The sequence below is a fragment of the Suillus plorans genome (assembly GCF_016647745.1).
Source record: "Suillus plorans strain S12 chromosome Unknown HD556scaffold_92, whole genome shotgun sequence".
Lineage (NCBI taxonomy): Eukaryota > Fungi > Basidiomycota > Agaricomycetes > Boletales > Suillaceae > Suillus > Suillus plorans.
The window spans coordinates 96,661-109,453 of NW_024537476.1; the positions used below are offsets into that span (position 1 = coordinate 96,661).

Sequence of the window (12,793 nt, forward strand, 5' to 3'; positions counted from 1 at the left end):
GATGGGGGACTCGAACGCTGCATACGTCATTTTAAATATCTTTCCCTCATTAACACCTGATCGACAATCATAATATCTGGATCGACAGGGCATTACGATGTATCATGAAAGCAGTCCCGAAGAAAAGAGTTAAGGGGACTGATAGGCTTCAGTCGCGCTCAAGTGCATGAATAACTATTTTTGAACCTGGAGCCAACTCAGGGGGCCTCAATGTTCAGATACTGAAAGCGAGAAGCGTCCGGCCGGACAGTTGCGCAAGACGTTTGGGATATTTTTGGAGTCGCGCTGAGCGCTGAGCATTTTTAGAATTTGATTTGCGTTCAGTGCTTCGAGACATTTATGGTAGGTAGTATCCTTTGACAGCTGGGCGTGGGCCTCGTAGTCGGAATTCAACCCAGCGCTACCTGCTGTCGTCTCGAGTAGGTCAAAGTTCGTTGCTAGCAGCCAGTACTATGTAGTCTTGTGTAAATGGAATTGATGTCGTTGTGGAGTGATGGTCGCAATAACGGCGGCGGCCTAGATTTTTTTCTTGGTCCGCACGACTAGGCCGCTTTGTACAATTATAACCGATAGAACACGGTTTTATCTAAAAGGCGAACCAAGTTCCTTCACTCGAATTTTTCATTCCTTCACTTATCTCCGCCGTCGTATGCAGCCTTCAACAATCAACCGATAAACGGGACCCACACGCAGTTTTGTCGTTGTGGGAACGGGGATTCCGTACTGATCCAAAACGTTTCGCGACCGGCGGGTCTTTCAATGGCCCTTAACAAACTAACGGTGAACTTCGATTGTAAAGATATGCAGTAGAGAACGCACTGATATCAGAATAAATTGACCCGCTGCTGCGAGCGGAGATATCGACGACAGAGCGCCTGTACATGCACGACAGATACCGAGGCCAGGTCCCAGCATCCTACGATGTCCGGCATAGGGTCTATGATAATAAGGGGCAATAAATCGGTTTAGATAAAAAAATTGAAATTGCGGGGAGGTACCTGGAGTAGCGCGATCGAGCTGGAAAATAGAAATTATGTTGCGAGCGCCGCCGGAATGTTTACTGAGGCCCAGAATTCGCGCCTAGCACGTCTTGTAATGGCGACCTTTGAGAATGTGCAAGGGTAAGCTTCGACAACAGCGCTTGTATCAAATGGGTCTAAGAGAAGTTAGTGTTTTTTTTTGAAAAAGGAATTGACCACAAATTGTACAATGCATGGCGACGTTAATTGGTCGAAGGACTCCGGATTTTGAAATTTTGGCACGAGCGTGTGTTGACCGACCATCTCACTGAAGTAGCGCGATGAATCCAATCCTACCGAGACAGCTGCAGTAGCTGGGGAGTGGAAGAGTCCCGGGTTGCGAGGGCTACTGAAGTGTTGTAAAGGCTAGGCGACAGATCAGCCTTGACTACGCCACTCGGGTTGTTCGTGGAGGTGTACATCAGGCTGGTCACGAGCCTAGATCAACCACCCTCCGACACATGTAGTACCTGAAACAACATACGTCATGCACTGTTAGCATGCAAACGCTACGTGGAGGGTTGCCGTAAGTGAATTGTTCTTGTGAAAGGAGCTGCGCTTCAGTATAGCCGAGACAGGTGGCCATACAGTTGATGCAGTTCTAAAGACTTTGGTAATGCAGAGTGGTGCTCGCCGGGCGGCACAAGGGTCAGTCACCCTGAAGAAGTTGAGGGTAATTAATGTGGTGCTTCACGGTGGCAGCTCTACTCACTAATAGTCGTGTTTCGCCTCTGATATCAAAACGTTCCATGATCATACACAATACAATTTGCATTAGGGGATTCAGGGAACAACCCGCTCATGAAAACAAGCACACCCGATCCAGCCACTGGTTCAGCTTAAGGGTCCAAGGAGAAGTTTATACGCCTGTACCCATACCCACAACCACTATGTCCGCGGGATCCATAGGAACTGAACCCTCGGATTGAACAACTTCAGCGATTATATGCCTGCATGCTTTTGCGCATGAATCGGTCTCCCCAGTTCGCCTGTAATAAATCCTCACGTACAAAATCACAAAAGTTGAGTGCACGCAAAAAAAATGTTCTTTCAGAGAAGACCTTGCTTAAATGAAAGTTTATTGGCCTCAACGGTCAATATCGCAGCGAGTAAAACAGTGCTCAATATAGGCCACAACAGGGTGTAAATCCGCGCGCTGTGGATTAGGGAAAACTATAAGTGACGATAATATGTGAGGCACTGCATCTACTGTGTACGCGTGGCTTGTTAGCTCCTGTAAAAACACGTGAATAAAGTCGGCTTACATGGAACCTGTACTGCTCGGGTAGAACTTATGAGACGTAAAGGTCTTCTTTTGTGTCAATTCCTAAAATGCCGACAGAAAAACGACGGTCAGTAGACAAGCTACATGTATCCGAATAACATGAGCACTCACCAAGTTCTTCTCTAACCGGCTTCAACTCGTCCAAGTAAGCCTGGTATTGTTGCTTGTTCTCAACCTTTTCCCTGATGCCCTCGAGAACACGGACGGCAGTTGCATAATCATTTACGCGGCGTGCTGCACGGAGGGCAGCCTCAACAACGCCAGGTGAAGGGACGAGGTCGTGTGCAAAGCAGTTGTTGAGACCACGTTGTACCTCGAAGAGGTCCTGTGCGCCTTGGAAGAAAGCGACGTAGCGCTCAGAGAACTGTTCAAACGTTTCTTGGCTATGCGAATCTGATGATGAAAAACGTTGTGGTATTGTGAGGGCAGGGGTCGCAGCACGACGAAGGACGACATTAGGCCGTGCGCGAAGGACGGAGGAAAGCATACGCTGGCTCATGATGACAGTGAAGAAGGAGTACGACAGACCAGCGACAGCAGTAGTAGAGAAAAGTCTCAGGCGCGGAGATAAACGTAAATCGGTTTCAACGTCGTTAGCAGTGATCCGGAAAGCTCCGAAGCGTCTAATGCAAACTACATATTAGCCTTGTAACATGTTGTCTAGTATCTACGACTATAACCACTTGCAGCAGCCATGCAATCCAGAGGCTGGACGCATTTTAGGCCCAATACAGGCTTGGCAATGTGCAAAATCCAACCCTTTCCATACCCGTCAATCTACGTAGGTCGTCGACCGGTCATTCGAGAGTTAGCTAGTCCTAGACGAAGCCCAGCCCGGCCGGGACCGTTGAACTTAATTATCGACCCAAGTGTATCGGCTATCCCCGACAGAAGTATTTGCCTCTGTTTGGTTCAACTGTACAGTTACCTCAGCCACACTTGGTCGCTGTTCAGAACAACCTGTAAGGCTTAGCAGCATCCTCAAAATGTCGACCGACCTCCAGTGGCTCCTTATCCGCGTCAGTTGCGTTGTCTTTGTACTCCACAGTGCAAATACTGAAAAAAAATTCCTCTATATCTACAGAAATACAACTCCTTCCTTGTGAAGAAGGTCCCTGAAGGTCCCAGCTTCTCCAAGGAGCCTGTATGTCGCGTATTCGAACTTGTACACGAGTGCTAAGCTTACTTTGTATTAGGGTAACCTCCTTAACCTGCACTCGCATAAATATTCCGGTCTTGCCAACTCCAAGGTGTGTAGTCCTATTGTGATCAAATGACCTCCATTAACGTTGTACCAATAGACCATCGACATTCAGAGCTCTGAGTCTGGACTACAAATCACCACCCGGAAATCAAAGGCATCACCACACGCTGTTCGTCCCGCACGATCAACCGCAAACGTCCGTAACCGCTCAGGAGGCCGTCGTTCATTGGGAGTCGTTGCTTCCGTCGCAAAGAGGGGGTACCGTCCCGACCTGAGAGCTGTGAGTGTTGATGGTTTATATCTGGACATGGATCAGGATTCCTCTCGACAACACAAAGCACTCTCGTTAGAACCCGCTGGAAACCACCGTAAGGTGTATGAAAGTTGGGCGTGGACATGTTTGCAATATTAACTCAGCCCTGTTTGGGCTATTCGTCATAATTCATATTTACCACTGCGAATTTTCCATCGCAGTGGGCCGATACTGACGAGTACAGTCGTCCCAACATTTCTGTTGTACGATCCGTCCAAGAACTTATGCTGACACCTGTTTTTTTCGCTTTCTAGGCTGCTCTTGGTCGTACCTCTGCACTGCTCGCTGCACAAAAAGAGAAGAAAGCTTCGCCACCGAAGAAAGTCCGGGGGAAGAAGGCAGCAGCATCCATTCCATGATTTGATTTATTTGTATCTCTAGTGCCTTCATTGCTATGTTCGTCCATGCCGAAATAAGCACACCATGCCGCACATTCCTAGTTGGCTGCAAAGATGATGGTACATTTCAACGAGAATGACACCTATACAAATACATCTTTCTCTCTTTGATGGATCCAGCATTCTCAAACAGAACATTGGCCTTTTCCTAAACCCCAAAGGTCTTTCCCGCAGGTTGAGCGATCCTTCCACCACCACCATAACCGCTTTTACCACCGACATTGTCTTTGGTGGGCCTGCTAGCTTCCGCCTTGCGATAAGCGCTCTCTTGAAGCCTGTTATCGTCATGGCTGCCCTGTCCATGATGTTTCTTCTTCTTTGGAATCTCTTCTTCATTGTGCGGAGGGGCATGTGGCTCCTCCTCGCTGTGGTTTACCGGGCGCGGATAATCAGTATCTTCGGTTTTATTTGCGCCAGTGTTTGCAGCAGCTTCCCTGCATGTTGGATCGGTTTCAAGGATTAAATATTAAACGCTCAAACGTCGATTAGCACTCACGAGTTGGCACGAGGCCTCGGGCGCGAGGTAACTGATAGACGACGACCGCCCACTCTGACTGCAAGGGACTCGTCAGTAACTGCATGACTGTCGACGCTATTGAACGTACTTGCAGGGGGGTGTTGAGTGACTGCTGCGTCGGACATGATAAGATGTTTCAAGGGATGATGATGACGGTCAATATTTATGTGTGGAACCTCCGGGTTCACCGTGGTATAATTAGTCGGCCGAACTAGTTGTCTCAGATCTAGACCCGGTGACCTCAAACAATAGACCACTACACTGCGGAGCATAATTCGATCACTTAGGGCAAAATTGCAGCTTTTGGCCAATGATAAGTTGTTCAGTCAATATACTCATACAAGTCGAGTTCGTATGCTACGAGCCGCCCCGCTGATTTCAGTTCTGTGGCAGCAAGCTGCATTGCGCGATGTCACATCGAGCGCGTCAAAAGGTTGTTTTGCATGTGTCCATAGCATGGGGACGACATAAATGTGAAAATGACATAGAAACCGAGATAAACACGCAGAAAGTTTACTCTTCCTCCTCCTCCTCGCCACCCTCTTCCCGCTTGGCGGCAGCGGCAGCGCGTTTGCGCTTGACACGACCGGGGCGTCCACCTCCGTATGGCGATGTAAGAGCGAAGTCGATGTGCTTCTGGGAGTCAAGACGGACAACGAACGATGGGATGTTAACGATTTGCTTGCCGACGCTATATAATGTTCAGAATCACAGCAATGAAAAATGAGATGTACATACCGAATGTGACGTTGTCTGATCAAAACACGGGCGTGGTGAATGCTCTTTGCGAGGTTGGTCTTGAAGACCTGTGTTTGGAGACGACGTTCTAAGAAATCCTCCACCTTCAATGCCAACACGTAATCCAGACGCATGCGTGTCTCGTCCAACACACCGATCCGAACGAGCCGACGAATGAGGGCGTTACCCTCGAAGAGACGCTTGGGATCTTTGTCATCAAGTTTGAGCAGCTCACGGGCTGCACGACGGATTTTGGAAAGGATGAGACCGATACGCCAGATCTCACGCTTGTTTCGTAGACCGTACTCGCCAGCAAGCTGTCAGATGCAAAACATGAGAATTTGAATTCAGGATTCCGGGTTAACCATACCTTCAACTCAGCATCGAGACGAGCTGAACCGAATGGGCGACGAGGGACTTTGTATCTGTAGGATTAATGCGATTCGAACAAGGCCATAAATCAGCAAGCTGAAAGCCTTCCACTCAAGTGGATCTTGAAGAATGAGACGCTCACGTCTTGCTGTGATTCCGTGGGGCCCTAAAAAGCTGCTCAACAGTCTATTCATCATGTTTAATGACATTCATACCTGGGCATTTTTCTTGAGGGATGGCCTTGACGGTGTACACAATGTTGGTGGCCTAATTAGGATGTAAGCCTCGCCTGTGCCACAACTGTAAAGTACCAAGCAAGCCACCCGGACATTTCCGGTGCAACAAGCTTTCACATACTCAATATCGACACCGCCGCCGACGACATTGTACGTCTCCCAAATTTCATCCTAGCCCGCTGCTAACGTTCTACTCAAGCCCTCAAAATGCCTCACTCATTCGGTTACCGCGCGCGTACGCGCCACATGTTCAAGCGGGGCTTCAAGGGTCGGTACTTTGATCAAGTCCTTGACAGACTCGACGACTGACATTACGTGCAGACCATGGCCCCGTTAAAATGTCTACATACCTCATCAACTACTGCATTGGTGACATCGTCGATATCAAGGCCAACGCCGCCCAACAAAAGGGTATGCCTCACAAATACTACCACGGGTGCGCTACTTCAAAGTCACATCTATCCTCTATCATTTAATCATCCTCCAGACGGACTGGCATTGTCTACAACGTCACTCCCCATGCCGTCGGTGTCATTGTCTACAAGGTTGTAGGCAACCGCTACCTCGAGAAGCGGGTGAATCTCCGTGTCGAACACGTGAGGCACTCAAAATGTCGGCAGGAGTTTTTGGACAGGGTGAAGCGCAACCACGATGCACATGCTGCTGCCAAGGAGAAGGGTGGTAAGTGATCGAGACTTCCCGGTATTTGATGCACCTTATAACCCGCCGTTCAGAGCGTGTATCACTGAAGCGTGTCCACGCTCTCCCTCGGGAGGCACGCACCGTCTCGATCGCCCAAAACACGCCGCAAACGATGACGCCCGTTCCTTACGAGACCACCATCTAATTGGAATTGTGTTTGTGCCATTCATATGAGATTTCCACTATGCATCGTATACTACTGTCATGCTCCCATGCAATCATGACTTGAACGCATCATCACGGACGAATCTTACCAGATCAATTGAGCAAATGCTACGCCACATCACCCCACTTCTTCAATCTACTAGGTTGAGTAGTTGGTTAAGACGAGCACAGTACGTGCAGGTCGACACGGTCGACAAACCCAGTTCATTGCCAGGAAATATTTTGAAACACAGTCCTAAGTATATGTAAATACCAATGAAGACCATAGATACCTATTTATGGCGATAACGAATATCCATGCGTGAACACAATACATGTTTTGCTTGCGTATAATGCTAACTGGAGGTTTTGGTGCGTATGGTCAATGCTTTTTATCGGTGCCCTCGACTGGATCCAGGAACAGGTGGTGGGCCAAGGATGGGTGAAGACGTATGCTGGTCCGCTCCTAACATGCCAGCATGCTCAAGATACGAACCGCCATCAGATGAGCAGTCCCACATCGGAGTCCTCCATATGTGCACTGTACCGTCATGGCTGCCTGTCGCTAACATGCAGGGGTCGTCAGTGGAATGATTCCATGCGACACATGTCAAATCTCCGCCGAACGCCTGAGGTCTAATGTAGTGGAGCAAAATTGCAGTATCACGTTCCCAAATATGGATATCGCCCGCTAAGACGGATGATTTAGAATCTGGGTGTTTGAACAAGATCTTAGCCGAAACACACCTTTGCCGGCACACAGCACTAGCTGATCGTCCACACCGCCGAAGTAGCTCGGACCCACAAAATCCACACGAACCGTCGGCTCATACGTGTGACGGAGAATAAGCCTAGCGGTTTGGGCATAGGGGTTTTCACGGTCTTTAGTATCCCGAACCAACTCCATTTTCCATAACTGCGGATGTGTCTGCAAATATGAAACGGCGTGAATAGAGAATCTGACGCATATCCCTGTCAATGTACCTTGTGCTCGAATGAAATCAATACATTTCCACCCCTTTTAGACATCGTAATGTCGCGCACATCGTTGAAGACAGGTGTTTGACTTTTGAATTCTATCAGTGGAAAGGTTCGGAGATATTGAAAGCAACTTACTTTTCAAATGTTCTAGTCTCCATATTGAGGACTGTGGTAGGTGGAGTCAAAAGGATCACTCGCGGATACGTATATCACTGACCTACTATACACTTCTCAACCCTAGTAGTGCGGCTTGGATGCATCCCGTTGGGTGCCGCGAGCAGTGGACCTACACCTAGCAACCGCTGACCATCTGGAGTCACAGCCACATTGTGCAACTGGATGCCACCGAAGTGGTAAGAATCAAGAACCTTGGAAGAAATTCAAACAAAATTCCTTTGGCGCAGAATGATCTAATCACCCTTCCTTTAATGTCCTGGTAATGGATCCATGAGTAACAAGGAGGCACGGATGATAACAGTTGCACTGACCAGTTTGAGAACTCTGCTACCTTCGACCGAAAAAAATTGTGCTATTGTAGGAAAGCATCAGCAACATGCAATCATACAGAAGAGATGAAGCCAATCACTCTCGTTCGCAGGAAGCCACACAACGGATGACACTGAGTGCGGACGTTCAATCGTTCTCTTACAGAATCCATCCTCTGTCCAAACCTTGATTCCGCGAGGTAACCTCGTCAAAAGAAGGGTGCCAGAATCGGACCTGTCCGTTCATATTTGATGTTTAGAAACAGAGGAACATTTGTGCGCCACATACCATGCAACCTGACCGATAAAGCCTCCCACGTGTACCAGAATGGCATGAATTGAAAAAGCATCCTAGGTAGGAATAGTGTAAACAAGTGTGGAAACGTAGCACTTCATATGCTTACCTCAACACGAAAGATGACGGAAGATCGATCCCAACTTAATGCTTCACCTCAGCACGAGAAGCTCCGATGAACTTGACACAACGCACCTTGACGTAGCTAGATACTTGCCACTCGGGGAGAACTGTAAATGCCGGACAAGGGCGGTGTGTACGGAGAGGTCTTGTACAGGCTCTAGGGTTTTAAGTTTTGGAATTAAAGTGGCTCGCGGTCCTCGAATGGCGTCCAAATCCACGGACGAGGGCCGGGTAGGAGACATCCCCACGGCAGAGTTCCAGTCAAAGGATGGGATCCGTTGCGGCATCATGGGTCGTCCTGCTTTCTGCTGTTGCATTACGATGATAGAACGCACAGCTCCTCTGAAGCGCTGACGGGCGATGGCTGGGTGAGATGGTTTACTATCCTCACTTGCAAGCCCTTTTATCGAAGTGGGATGCTCAGTAAAAGCCGAGCATGCGGATGTAGAGATGTCACAGCGGTGAGAAAGATCATCCATCGGCGGGCCCTCCTGCATAGTAGGAAGTGTACGGTCCCTATGTCCAATCCGGGTAATCACGTCGGGGAACTTGAGAGGCACTCGTCTTAACAGGCCGCTAATGGCGAAGAGGCACCAACGAATGATATCTCGCATTGCCACGACTAGAGAAAAGCGGAGTATGCGGTGGATTACTTCATTGATCGTTTCATTGATTGCATCATCCAACCAGATTTGACCATGGTAGCGAACAAAGACCCTGCGCTCTGAGACGAACCAAGCCGAAACAACAGCCAGGCCGAACGAGGTGACTACCTGTGATTCGGGTAAGGATGCGTTTCAAAAGCAACTGGAACTATCCATGGACTTGCCGTGAAAACAGTGGTGATCGTGGACGTGACAAATCCCTGAGTGTGAATGTTATGTCTCGGATATCTTTTCTGCAGTAGAATAGGTCCCATACCTGTTTTGTAGCATATGTGAATAGCATCAAGCCCACGGAAAAGCATGCCACAGACATCACGAGAAACACCAAAGGCGATCGTTTGATCCATATCAACACCCACCAAGGTACCTTATGGCCTGGAGAGCGACTGGGGACTGTCATTTGACCGAACACAAGAGGCACATGGAATAAACTTACTAGACTGCTTGCTTCCAGGTGAGACCAAGAAGACTATTCACAGCGGCTGCTATACTGAAAACCAATGAAGAGAACCAGAACGCATTGACAGAAGTCTCCAGCACGCCGTCCGTCAACTGGTATGAGAACTGTAAGGTCGACGCTGTTACAACTGAAAAGAATGTCGCGACTGTCGATAAGTTTAGCAAGTTCGATGCTGCATGCTGCTGGGCAAATCGAATCGTGGGAACACCTGGAAGAAAATGTGAATATAAAATTAATAAGGAGACTGGTTGTCTACCGATTTCAATAAACATAGACAGATTGACTGTGATGATATCGATGTGCTCCCCAATCTCCGATGTCAAATCATGGATATAACGCTGCACTGCTGGATACCGAAATTGACCTGAAACTAGTCTGCACGATTCTCAAGTAGATCAGCCGGAGGCACACTACCTTTGTACTCCTGAAGACACGAGGCCCAATACTAGACAACACGATAAACAAAGAGATCGACTGCATGTCCGGCCAGAAAATTACCTTCAGATCGCATTCGAAAGTACGCATTGACGTATTGACGGCCTCGTCTGTAAACTCCGGAAACTCGTTTAGGCAGTTCAGAAACGTTACGACGTCTTCTGCGAAACCAGCAATTTGGTCGGGAAAACTTTCAGGATCAGTGTGGGCTTTTGGAAACATTTGTTTTTCTGTGCGCCGTTGCTCTGTCCACTGATGAATGATGGGCGCTTCTCGAGGTTGACGCGAAATCTTTCGGGGAAACAAATTAGCTGCGTTCTCGCGGAACAGAAATAGCAATTTCGCAAGGCGCTCTCGTAGTCGAAAACTAGAGGATAAGATTCCGATGGAACTGCCAAGTTGGCGAGCAGCATTAGCAAAGTTGCGCAGCTACATAGAAGATAAGTGTCAAAGTATAAAGTGTACCTAATCATATTCCCACCTCTTTGTCAAGATTTTCTATTCGTCTATCAAGATCGCTCAGTGTGAAAGACAAATGTACGAGGGCACCCCCACCTCTCAAGTGTGTTGAATGATTCTGATCCTGCGATTTGCAGTTTCTCATCTACTGTCGCTGAACGGGAATATAAGGCCATCATTGTGTGCTGCACTGGCCGATACTCACGATCGTCATCCTCCAAGGCGGGAGGAAGGATGGTATCTGAGGGTGTACGATTAGCAGTGTGTGATGGCCAGTGGGAGTGACTAACCGCTGTCCAGAGAAGACTCGTTACTAAATTCGTTCAGGACATTCAAGAGACTGATGATAGCCTGATTCCGTCTCGAGTCTCCATATACTTCACCTCGAGGGTAGGAGTTGGGTGCACCTGAAATACTTGAAGCTGCGTCACGGAAAGAACGAGCTGCATGAACTACCCCAATGCGTTGAATCCAAGTTAGAATGATTATGGACTGTTCCCTTGGGATACATACCTCGTAACATAGTGAGCCGGCACTATGGGTTCGTTGCGTCCTGAGATACAAAGGTGGAAGGGGGAAGAAGCGAGTGAAATAAGGTCCTTTAAATACACTCTGCACAGCTGAGCAGCCTTACAGATAAGGACAGCTCGTAAAGGTCGTAATGAAATTATTCATTCACTCAACCTATCTCCGGACTGAGGAATGGTTTAAGAAGGTTTGAAACGACGGCATGTTATCGCTAAAGAACCCAGCAATTGGAAGCGTGATGGCCTTGCGGATTGTATACAGGGCAGTGACAAACCCTGACGTCAACGTGGGGGTGATCTCTGCAATTAGAGTGTCGCCAATGCTGATACGGAGTAAATCAATGGATGCGCGGCGAATCATGCTCGAAACACGTAAATATGGGCCGGGAGGGAAGCTGGTAAGACCACTTATGGGGAAGTTTCAAGGCCAAGTGGTGTGCACGCTACACAACTACTGATGGCGATCAAAGGTGTGGATGCAACGTTTTCAGGAGTGAAGTAAATTAGGTGAATGGGTCCCAAAACTGAAAAGACGCTTAGCCATCACGATGGACGCAGAGCGGTAAAGTGTGTCCGTATTACGTATTAGGTGGTTGCAGGGAAAGTTCAAGTTATTACCGCATCATTGAACGTTTCCGGGTCCTTCTTTGCTTTGCATTACAATGGTAGGCTCCGGGAAACGAGCACTGGATAAGTACAGCGCATAGCTTGACTAGCTTGAGTATCAGCGATTCAGTATGTCTTCATTTTCAGAACGCCCGCAGTGGTCAGTGCTCAGATGAATCCCGCAGCATGTGCATTTGACCGAATCACTCGCGGAAGTTCAAACAGATGCGGACATGACTCTAGCCTTACTATGTGCTTCGATATCAGTTTCTTGCAGAAAATGGCTAAGTCCATTGACTCCTTCATGACGGATGTAGTAGATGAGGTGAAGTCTCACGAGTTGGCACAAATAGTCCAGGTAGAAGGAACGACAGTCTTCCTTCCATCAAGGTCACCCGACTGTTGTGAAAGAATACAGGTCAGCAGTCGTATCCCGTTCTTATGAGATCATCATTGACTATGAGAGTGCTTGCTGATCCGGTAACCTGTTAATTTGTAGATCTGCTCTACGATTCTACCACGTAACACTGCCAGTAAACGGTTGCCTCGCGATTGAGGCGAGAGCGAGGATCCCGTTCTTGATAGCCATGATCCAGGACTTGAGTCGTTTAACCGCGGACATGGGCAGCTCTCTTCTTGTTCGCGAGCGATTTGGACAGCAACGCCACGGGCGGTCAGTTTTGTTTATAAATATCCAAATTGTCTTTCGGACCCGCCGAGTCACTGATGACTGCGTGACACGTGTAGTAAACAAAAGTGCACTGTGGACCGTGGTGATCGGATGAAGGAGTTCTCAAGTGCGTTTTAGTGACATCCCCATGCAATACTG

The 12,793-nt window shown here is 48.3% G+C and overlaps 6 protein-coding genes across 6 annotated transcripts; 2 read left to right on the plus strand and 4 right to left on the minus strand.

The window, feature by feature from the left end:
• Positions 1-2,101: 2,101 nt before the first annotated feature.
• Positions 2,102-2,914, minus strand: HD556DRAFT_1051169 (COX5A-domain-containing protein). The gene is made up of 2 exons (XM_041296009.1): positions 2,285-2,914; positions 2,102-2,228 (listed from the first exon to the last, which is right to left on the minus strand). The coding sequence occupies exon 1, from the start codon at positions 2,801-2,803 to the stop codon at positions 2,312-2,314; it is 492 nt and encodes a 163-aa protein (XP_041153897.1). The 5' UTR covers positions 2,804-2,914; the 3' UTR covers positions 2,102-2,228; positions 2,285-2,311.
• A 1-nt stretch (position 2,915) lies between these two features.
• HD556DRAFT_1051070 (ribosomal L28e/Mak16) lies at positions 2,916-4,197 on the plus strand. The gene is made up of 5 exons (XM_041296008.1): positions 2,916-3,323; positions 3,389-3,448; positions 3,501-3,554; positions 3,606-3,788; positions 4,076-4,197. Exons 1-5 carry the CDS (start codon positions 3,291-3,293, stop codon positions 4,178-4,180), a joined length of 435 nt encoding a protein of 144 aa, XP_041153898.1. The 5' UTR covers positions 2,916-3,290; the 3' UTR covers positions 4,181-4,197.
• Positions 4,198-4,367: 170 nt separating this feature from the next.
• HD556DRAFT_1449701 (uncharacterized protein) lies at positions 4,368-4,861 on the minus strand (the record flags this gene model as incomplete). The annotated part of the gene is made up of 3 exons (XM_041307633.1): positions 4,368-4,653; positions 4,716-4,773; positions 4,825-4,861. The coding sequence occupies 3 exons, from the start codon at positions 4,859-4,861 to the stop codon at positions 4,368-4,370; spliced, it is 381 nt and encodes a 126-aa protein (XP_041153899.1).
• A 176-nt stretch (positions 4,862-5,037) lies between these two features.
• On the minus strand, positions 5,038-6,187 carry HD556DRAFT_1415178 (uncharacterized protein). The gene is made up of 5 exons (XM_041304308.1): positions 6,062-6,187; positions 5,989-6,012; positions 5,845-5,899; positions 5,475-5,791; positions 5,038-5,427 (listed from the first exon to the last, which is right to left on the minus strand). Exons 1-5 carry the CDS (start codon positions 6,067-6,069, stop codon positions 5,250-5,252), a joined length of 582 nt encoding a protein of 193 aa, XP_041153900.1. The 5' UTR covers positions 6,070-6,187; the 3' UTR covers positions 5,038-5,249.
• Positions 6,144-7,121, plus strand: HD556DRAFT_1051327 (ribosomal protein L21e-domain-containing protein). Its single transcript, XM_041296013.1, has 5 exons — positions 6,144-6,232; positions 6,282-6,350; positions 6,404-6,518; positions 6,570-6,763; positions 6,817-7,121. Exons 2-5 carry the CDS (start codon positions 6,290-6,292, stop codon positions 6,927-6,929), a joined length of 483 nt encoding a protein of 160 aa, XP_041153901.1. The 5' UTR covers positions 6,144-6,232; positions 6,282-6,289; the 3' UTR covers positions 6,930-7,121.
• Positions 7,122-7,139: 18 nt separating this feature from the next.
• Positions 7,140-11,457, minus strand: HD556DRAFT_1051468 (WD40-repeat-containing domain protein). Its single transcript, XM_041296014.1, has 22 exons — positions 11,345-11,457; positions 11,122-11,283; positions 11,037-11,072; positions 10,928-10,985; positions 10,854-10,878; positions 10,436-10,801; positions 10,352-10,382; positions 10,194-10,301; positions 9,914-10,145; positions 9,734-9,863; positions 9,642-9,677; positions 8,885-9,585; positions 8,799-8,832; positions 8,684-8,745; positions 8,496-8,629; positions 8,398-8,438; positions 8,328-8,342; positions 8,127-8,277; positions 8,045-8,075; positions 7,913-7,994; positions 7,676-7,856; positions 7,140-7,619 (listed from the first exon to the last, which is right to left on the minus strand). Exons 1-22 carry the CDS (start codon positions 11,352-11,354, stop codon positions 7,321-7,323), a joined length of 2,925 nt encoding a protein of 974 aa, XP_041153902.1. The 5' UTR covers positions 11,355-11,457; the 3' UTR covers positions 7,140-7,320.
• Between the last annotated feature and the right edge of the window lie 1,336 nt (positions 11,458-12,793).

Bases quoted from the DNA above. Each gene is read 5' to 3' on its own strand.
- HD556DRAFT_1051169 (XM_041296009.1), bottom strand. From the start codon at position 2,803: ATGAGCCAGCGTATGCTTTCCTCCGTCCTTCGCGCACGGCCTAATGTC.
- HD556DRAFT_1051070 (XM_041296008.1), top strand. From the start codon at position 3,291: ATGTCGACCGACCTCCAGTGGCTCCTTATCCGC. The intron at 3,555-3,605 runs GTGTGTAGTCCT...TTGTACCAATAG, and splicing joins CCGGTCTTGCCAACTCCAAG to ACCATCGACATTCAGAGCTC. The intron at 3,789-4,075 runs GTGAGTGTTGAT...TTCGCTTTCTAG, and splicing joins ACCGTCCCGACCTGAGAGCT to GCTGCTCTTGGTCGTACCTC.
- HD556DRAFT_1415178 (XM_041304308.1), bottom strand. The intron at 5,792-5,844 runs GTATGGTTAACC...TGCATCTGACAG, and splicing joins GTCTCGATGCTGAGTTGAAG to CTTGCTGGCGAGTACGGTCT. The intron at 5,428-5,474 runs GTATGTACATCT...AACATTATATAG, and splicing joins ATCAGACAACGTCACATTCG to CGTCGGCAAGCAAATCGTTA.
- HD556DRAFT_1051327 (XM_041296013.1), top strand. From the start codon at position 6,290: ATGCCTCACTCATTCGGTTACCGCGCGCGTACGCGCCACATGTTCAAG. The intron at 6,351-6,403 runs GTCGGTACTTTG...CATTACGTGCAG, and splicing joins GTTCAAGCGGGGCTTCAAGG to ACCATGGCCCCGTTAAAATG. The intron at 6,764-6,816 runs GTAAGTGATCGA...CCCGCCGTTCAG, and splicing joins TGCTGCCAAGGAGAAGGGTG to AGCGTGTATCACTGAAGCGT.
- HD556DRAFT_1051468 (XM_041296014.1), bottom strand. The intron at 10,302-10,351 runs GTAGTGTGCCTC...GACTAGTTTCAG, and splicing joins GTGTCTTCAGGAGTACAAAG to GTCAATTTCGGTATCCAGCA. The intron at 7,620-7,675 runs GTGTGTTTCGGC...CATCCGTCTTAG, and splicing joins AGTGCTGTGTGCCGGCAAAG to CGGGCGATATCCATATTTGG.